General features: G+C 43.6%; 1 protein-coding gene across 4 annotated transcripts in view; it reads right to left on the bottom strand.

Moving 5' to 3' along the window:
• Positions 1 to 237: 237 nt before the first annotated feature.
• Positions 238 to 8,612, bottom strand: part of MOB2 (MOB kinase activator 2) — a 109,795-nt gene continuing 101,420 nt past the window's right edge. For all 4 annotated transcript variants that reach the window (XM_063158669.1, XM_063158668.1, XM_063158667.1 and 1 more), the window contains exons 4-5: positions 2,817 to 2,941; positions 238 to 1,568 (exon numbers count right to left, since the gene is read on the bottom strand). In XM_063158669.1, coding sequence (XP_063014739.1) covers positions 1,258 to 1,568; positions 2,817 to 2,941 — 436 coding nt within the window. In that variant the 3' untranslated portion in view covers positions 238 to 1,257. The remainder of the gene's footprint in view (positions 1,569 to 2,816; positions 2,942 to 8,612) is intronic.

Below are 8,612 nucleotides of genomic sequence, written 5' to 3'. Positions count from 1 at the left end.
AGAGGAAACCTGCCCCTCTCCAAGAGGTGCATATCTTTGTAATTCCTGGGGAGGCTGTTCCTAGGGCTACTGGAAAAAGCAAGGAATTATAATAATAAGTGTAAGATCACAGGGTGGAAAACAACCCATTATTTATAAAGCTGGCTGCCAGCAGGGCCAGCAGCATTCAGTGGTGGAAGGGAGGCTCTAGGGGTGGGGGTCTGGTGACTTCTGACGCTGCACACATGAAAACAAAGCTTGTGGCTGATAGATTTGTTTTTATTATTATAGAACAGATGAACTAAAATAAGCCAACAATATAATTTTATGCCAACAGCCATCTTTCTAGCACAGGCGGTGACTGACTCAGTATACCCTTCTCCCCCCTTCCCCGGGCCTCTGTTCAAGGGAAAGCAAATGGTGGTGACTCCTGCACATGGGTTTTGGACTGCAGTGATCCCACTCCTGTTACCTGTGCAGGTGTGCCTGGGAAAAGAAGAGGCAGGGGAGCAGAGAAAAGAGTATATATGTTGTAGGAGCAATAAGCAGAAAGGTTTGTGGATCCTCTTGCACGTTCACACCTTGTGACCGAGTAGATGGGACAACTGGAGAAACTTGCCCACTTTCAACGTGTAGCAAGCTCCTAGTTGCTACTCTAGTCAAGCCAGGAGTTTCTTCCCATTCCAAGCTAACAAAGGGCAAGATGCACTCAGTAGGGGAGCTTTTGGCAGGGTAAGGGGCAGTCTATGTAAAACCAAACCAAAAAACCACCCCCCTCCACAAAAAAATACCCCAAACAACCTGCATTTTAAGCCACTTCAAAGTAAAAGTTACTTCTTATAATATAATAGATACTTTTTAAATGGCAGGACCACCATCCTAGAAAGACCAAAGGGCTTGCACTCAAGACCAAAGAGAAAAATAGAAAACCAACCAACCAAACAAAAGGAGAAAAAAAAACCAAAACAAAACAAAAAAACCAAGAGTGGCCCCACTCTCAAGCTTGGCTCTTCTCTAAAAACAGCACTCATCATCCATCTGAATAGGTAAAAGGAGGAGTGGACAGAAAATAAAATAAAATTGGTGCAACTTCTCGCCGGCTGGCGCAAGAACCCAAAGCTCCGTACAGCCCCGAGCGACTGCGCGTCCTGCGTGGCAGCATCTCTGCGGTCAGCTGTCATCACGGTATATGCCGGTATGTATATCTGAACATATACATACACATACACACAATGGATTATACTGTTCACAATGTTAGTTTGGGTCCAGGAGGAGGGCTCATCTCTCTTTCACGTGGTTCTGTGCTCCTGCGCTGTTGCTGCTCCCGTTGCCGCTCCCGTTACTGCTGCTCCCGCTGCTGCTGCAGAGGACCTCCGTGAGGTCATCCATGATGGTGGTCTCTTTAGGGTCCACGAGGTTGAACTCCCTGATGAATAGGATAAAGTGTGTGTAGAGTGTGTTTAAATGTCCGTGCAGCTCCAGTGCCAAAGTCTCCTTAAAGTGTGAGGAGTAGATATGGGCCAGCACATGGAACAGGTACTTGCAGATCTTCTTCACTAGGGACTCAAATGAGTTTGGGAATTCCTTGCCTGAAAGGAAGACGGAGAAACACCATGATAGCACCAGCTGCTCGCTGTCAGCCCCACAGCAGCACCTGGGTAAGAGCAACCCGCTCAGCTTACATTGCAAACAACCCGAGGGCCCTGTGTCATATCACCCTCTTTTGACAGGAATTTGGGGGACAAGGCTAAGGCAAATATTATGCATTTTCATTTGAAGTTAAATTTTAAACCTTAAGGGTTCAAAAATCAGGCAGCAAGTGTAGTTCTTCTCTAAAGCCACTACCTTTTTAGCTACAGGCTGTAAAAATGAGAGGTTCTTCTGTGTCCTTATATAGTTTGTCCAGGAGTGGATTTTCCCCTGAAACATCAGTTCAGAGATCCTAAAATGGAAGCCAAGGTACATGGGCCTTGGTGGTGTGTGGCAGTTTGTACATAATTTATATACCATGTTCCCTTGAACACACTGAAATTCTATCAAAGGGGAAAGAAACTACCTCCTTTGTAAGCAAAGGCTGCTAGCCTAATGTTTTCTATATTGTAATGTCCTAGTTTCCCAATTACCTCTTGAAGTGGCTCATGAAGCCAGCTGCTTTTAGTTCTGATTAAGCCCACCTGCAATAGCTTCAAGTTTCTATTTTCTTCCCCTTAACCAAAGGCATTGCATGTAGCAATCTTGTTAGGATACAAATTTGAGATAAAATTACTTTGCTATTGCTTTTCAGCTCTAAAAATCACATTATTATTTAATCTTTGTATGGGAAAGGAGACTGCAAACACTATGAGAGACAATGCAGAGCCTTGGGCAAAGAAAGCAAGCCAGATTGCTGCAATCCAATTTATTACCCACATTTCTTAATGCATTGAGGCTCTAACAGAAATAGTAAAGGCACACAAAGGTTGAAGTTTGCTATCAACAAACTGTATTGAACACACAAATGCTGACTGTTTTCAGAATTTTATCCTCTATAAATCCAGGCTAGATCATCTCAAAATGCCTGAAGAAAAAGGGTACTGATGATGAGATATAGGCCAAGGGGTCAGGTTTGTGAGACTTCCACCCTAGTTCACACATCTAAGAGGGTAAGTCTTCTTTTACTGCAACCATCAACCAAAGTTATAATCTTCCTTAAAAAAAACCCCCAAACAACCAAAACTACAAAAGAAACCAAACTAAAACCCATCAGACAAAAGTGAGAAAGCTGTCTGTTATTCACAGATGAATACCAACTCTCACTTGACTGATGGCACCCCAAGAGCCCCAGGCAGCAGCCGTACCGTATTTTGTTGGAAAGACGTCCTCATCTGTCACTAGTTTCTGCACCGAACTCATGACGAAGTCAACGTACTGAGGAGCAGTGCACTTGATCTTCTTTCCCCGCTCATCATACCAGTAGTACTGTCTGTGGAGAGAAGGGACAGGGTCACCACATCACACTCTGCTCCTCAGCTACTCCTCCAAGGGGCTCTGTCCAAGTAATACAAAACAACAGCTGCTACAGAGGAGATTCACTTCTTTCTGCATCGAAGAACTTGAACTTGTGTTGGTCGATTTTGTCTCTCCCTGTCAGTCTAGGCCAGAGTGCAGGTGGCAGCACCAAGCACAGAAAGCCTTGCTGACAAGACTACAAGGGGAGGAGTTCTGCTGAGGGAGTGATAATTCCCTATCCATGACAGGTTTACATACAGTCTGTATAAATGTACAGGAAAGCATTATTGAACTATATTTAAGGGGCAACAACATTGCACTTCTGATGCTTAACATTAGAGAGCATGCATTAGTTCTGTAGTGCAATACTGTGAAACAGTCAGACGGTGGCTCCAGAACACCACCTTTCCCAGCCTGGGGCTCTCCAGCACTTGCTGTGATTTCAGGTGTTCCAAATCCTGTTCCAAAATGCAGCCCCGGGGGAAGTTTTCAGGCCCCTTCTGCACATCCATGCCAGCAGCGAACTCTGCTCCTTAGGTTACAGTTACAGTCTCCCCCAAACACTTGAATTTACATGTGATTCTGCCATCAGTGAATATTCCTGTTGCATTTTACCAGGAGATACTAGCCCTCCAAAAGCAACCATAATTCAATCAGTTAGCCATAATAATTTTGATTAACTGCAGCCATCCTTCAGCTGACAGACAATCTGAAGGCTACAAAACAACTAAATGTTTGTTCCTTTTTAAGAAAAAGTCATGGTTAATTCAAGCATCTCTAACTGCTACTGAGAGCAGCTACCCACTTGATTAGGCAGACAGTTTTATAGATAATAAATTCAGGAAAACATTTTTGAAGTTTTTATTCCTATGTCACATTAGAAGAGCTCTGAGTTCCAGTTTATGAACTTTCTTCAGAAAGTCTAAGCTCAAGACACAGTCCTATATCATGACAGGGCTGGTAAGAAATCCATTGTACTGGTCTTCCCCAATAACACTATTCACAGTCCATGCCCCAAGCCATGTGAAAACAAGAGGAAGCTGCAAAAATAAGTAGAATAGTTCAAGTTAGGAGAGGAAAGGTAAAGTAAGGTTTTAGAATTTTTCTTTCAGCTCCTTTTCACTATGTAGTATTTGGTCACTCTGTCCTTTATTAGAGAGAAAAGGATTGACTGCAAAATTGAGTAAAAAGGTGAGTGAGTGAAAACAGCAGGAGTCAAAAATTCTTTTCAGAGCTGTGTCAGGCATCAAACCCAGCACTTGGGCCCTTAGGCACAGACTGTGCTCTTCACCACTGCTCACTTCCTTTGTACAATCCACCTCTAAGGAATTACACAATGTAGTGCACCAACACAACCTTGTTTGCCTCCTCCTGCAGAGAGAGACAGACTCGGGCAATTCTGCCTTATTCTGGGCCCTAAGACAGTGCTTGTCACCAGGAGCAGAGGCAGGCTGCACTGTTCTACCCCAGCAGTTCTCTCATGCTGCAGGAATCCTCAACTGCAAGACAGAAAGCACAGTTTAGAGCTGCCCTTAGGTGCAAAACTGAGTGTTGATAATTGGATTTTAGTCAAAAGAAACAATTTGGCAACTGTACAAGTTCACTTATATTCTCATGTAAGTGAATAAATCTGCTCAAGCATCCCACTGCCCAGCCTTTCTGCCTTTTCTTGAAAATTAGGAAATTACTATGCAAACCTGGAATTAAACAGGAGAATCATTAACAGCAAGGGGATAACTACAGGGACTGTCCTGTTGATTAGAGTCATGTGTTTTCCTCATGTTCCAGGTGCTGTTGAACAGATTCCCAGCTCTCAGGGGCAGAGAGGAGCGAGCCCCTGACGTGCCATGAACATTTCACACCTGGTACACGGCTTCCACCCACGCTGGTTATCTCCACCAACAGGACAGGAGCACTCTGGGGCCATGCAAGGGCTCACTTGGGCACAGAAGCCTAATTGCATTCCACCACTGGCACTGTGACAGCACAGCCCCATATTAGGGAATGGATGGGAAGCAGAAAGGACAAGAGGATGAGACTTAAGGGCACTTTTCAAAAACTGCAGATTTAAATCTCCCCAGTATGGAGAGTATGAGAAATCTGCAGCTCTGTTCTAAATCCCAGGGAGAAATTACTATGGGTTTACCAGAGAAAAGCCTGTGATACAAATAATGAAGCTTAACATATGTGAAATCACAATACTGCATCTTAATATATCTATGTGCTTTATCCCTTTTCCTCTAAAACATTCTGGGCTGGTGTTGACGACACAGAATCCAAGGCAGAACAGGAGTTACACCAATATACAAGAAAGGCTTTTGGAAGGAGGGAAAAGCATATACAGCATATACAGGAAATTATTTTGCCTGGAAAGGAAGGAGAGACAGTCCTGGCAGAAATACCAAAATACAGGCAACATGAAGAAAGCAGGATAGAGAGGCAGAGGCAGGAATATAGTGCTTGTGAGCAGCTGGAACAGCTCTGATGGCTTCACAGGGGCTAAGCAGTTTTTGGATGGCAGAGAAGAGAAAGGAGGCATCATGTAAAATCATATAGCTGGGGGAACTTAAATGTAAGAAAATGTAAAACTTACAGATTTGAATTAAGCACTCTAGGAGGAAATACCCTCCCTATGCAGAGACACTAAGGGCAAGATAAACACGAGAAAAGAGACTCTAAGATTAGGAAAAAAAGAGTGATAAGCATTACCAATTAAGGGATTTCACTGGACAAAAACATTTTGAAAGGTGGGCTTCCTGAAAGTTTGCATCCATCTTTCATTTCTATCTCAGGAGTTTTGTAGACTTATTCTTTTATGTACAGCACTTACACAGGCTCTTATTTATTACACTCATTGCAGCACTTAGAGGAGTTGTACCTAAATGTCAGCTAGAAAACCAGTTTATAGCTCAGGGCGCTTTAAAGCTGGTTTGTGTAATAATAAGCTATAAAGCATACTAAATTTTAATAGTAAATACCATGTTAAAATATAGTACCTGCTTTACAACAAGTGATAAACATATTAATGAGCAAAATTAAGTAATTCCCAAAGTTGTATTCATTCACCCTCATTAAAATTTGAGGATAACTGGCCACTATGGTATTTCTCTTGGCATTATCCCACCTTGTCAGCAAATGCTTCCATCTGTTCTACACTGAGACTAAGTTTTGGTTAGATGTCTCCTAGTGACCGTAAGCAGAAATTCTCCTCCTTGCTGTGTGCAGATGGCTGTGCTATCTCATGTATCTGACAGAGGGCTGAAAGCTGCATCTGTCTGCAGTTTGTCACTTGGCTGCAGCTTCTCTCAGATGTGAAAACCTTAACTCAAATATTTAACTTCAACCAGTGCTTATTGTGCCAGCAAATACTTTAAATTTAGGACTGGGTACTTGCAGTGCAATCTGAATGTCAAGTAACTTGACAAGCAACCAGTTCTCAGTAGTTACATGAACATCTCAACCATAAATAAAAAAAGCCTTTCTTAGGCATGACCAGAATGGTGTGATCCAAAATGTATAATAAAGTACTCAGCAGGGAAAATATAAAAGTGGAACAGAATGCAGACTTTCATATGGAACTACCCAAGAAATCAGCATGGGAAACAATGGCAAACTGCACCTAAATTCCAAGGTACTGTAATTCTATGGCAATCTTATATAGCCAGATGCTATTTTACTCCAAAGGAGAGCAACAAACAGATCACAGCCACAGAAGGCTAAGCCTGCACTGTCCCCCAGGGTAATCAGCAACTGACACCAGTGTCCAGGTGTCTCTCCTTGAACACTGGAGACAGGTCCAAGGCACAATGAGCCACAGCAACTGGTGCTTCTCCAACACAACAAGCACATCCTCAGCTTACCAGAGCTAGGAAAGGCAGAACAAAAAGATCAGGATTTGGAGAACAGGGTTATGAAAGGGGCCCACAGAGCTGAACTGTGCTGAGGTGTGTAGGCAGCTGATCTCACCTTGGTGGCTTTTTCACAGACCCACACATTTGCTAGAAGCAAGCAGCCTCCAGTGTGCAGATGTGAATCAGCCACCTGCCCCCAAGTACAGGAAGGTACTGAGGTTGTTATGATTTAGCTACACACAAGCCATTTTAAGTGCTTCACCCAAGTGTAGACATGCTTCCTGTTATTCCCAAATAGCACAATTTTTCAGTTTTCCAAAACAAAGGATAGGAACATTCTGCTATCAGTCCCTACCACTAAAAATACAGGCTACAGCTGCAGTTGCCTACAGGCACTTCCTCTCTTTATTCTGCAGCACAAGGTGCTTACAGAAAACTCTTGTTAAAGGCTCAGTAGAGCAGAATGGAGCAACACTAATGCAGGTTCCCAACCACCACCTCCTCTTAGCCACTATTTCCCACCAGCCAAGTGGATAAACAGCTGAACTCTGTGCTTGGGACTGCCAGTGCTACATCAGGAATTTAAACATGAGCATGCTTGGGAACAACAATCAACAAAATACTCATCTTACTGCTCACCATTTCTTATTTAGAGACAGGCTGTCTCCTTTTGATAAAATCTGGGTCCAGCAGAGATTTATTACCTTCTCTTCCAGCTTGGTTTCAAAGTCTCTAGCATGGCCTTTAACTCTCTGACAGCTATCATTCCTCCTTCTACATGCAAAAATACCCTCCATACACTTTACATGCTTTTAAGTGCTCTCAAAGAAAGCCCCTGATATTAAATTCGAGTCTACAAGATAGACCAGTACATTAAGCAAGGCTTTCCTTTTAAGAATTGTGTAATGATTGTCAGAGATACAAAATAGAGGTTCTGTCTGATGTACTATGACATTACTGCCCAGTTGTCTCTTTTAAAATCCATCTCAAGTAAATTAATCCCTGGAAATGCAAGAGGAGGGAAGAAAAGGACTATCAACACATGCTGGAGGGAAAAAAACCCAAAACACAACAGGCATATTCATACTTGACTAGATCTCATATTCCACCATGTTGGACTGTGCTCATCAGGAGCAGAAGTTTATCGTAACTTTTCTGATATTCACACTGTCCAGTAACACTACAAAGCTTTCTTCCAGAGCTAACTGCTAGTCCATGTTAAAGTCTTCTAAGTTATAGAGGCAGAAAAATGCCAAACCAAAAGTTTTCCTTACTCTTGCAAAGCTGCCACTTGTGTCCTCTTGTGCCCAGGGGCTCAGGCAGAGAGCCCGTGGCTCACGTCAGGCTAGAGGTTATCCACCAGCAGCCTGGAGCTGTGTCAGCATTCCAGCTCTCAGAAGCACCCTCTGAGGTTTTCACAACTCACCTCCCCTGCCCTGCCTTCCCTGGAACCCAGCACTGTGGCCAGTACACAGTCCTGCCCTGCCCTTGCTCAGGAGCACTCTGTGCAGGTACAGCTGCACTGCAGGCTCAGGGCTGAGCTCTGCATGGCAGGGACACAGCAAAGGACATGGGCACCTGTGACACAGCCAGAGACACAGCAGGAGCTGACAACCTCAAGACTCACTCAGGCTTTTTCAACTGTGAGACTATAAAAGCCCAGAATTCCCTTTGCTTGGGGCCCCTCCCTGGAGGCACAGGATTGAGCTGTTATGAGGTTATTTAGTTACTGTACAAAGGTAATTTTAAGGATCTGGAAACCCAAAACTTTGCTATGGAAAACCTGGGTCAAGC

This window comes from Melospiza melodia, chromosome 6, assembly GCF_035770615.1.
Source record: "Melospiza melodia melodia isolate bMelMel2 chromosome 6, bMelMel2.pri, whole genome shotgun sequence".
NCBI classification, from domain to species: domain Eukaryota; kingdom Metazoa; phylum Chordata; class Aves; order Passeriformes; family Passerellidae; genus Melospiza; species Melospiza melodia.
The sequence above is the reverse complement of the archived record's forward strand: the minus strand, read 5'-3'. Positions and strand labels throughout refer to the sequence as shown.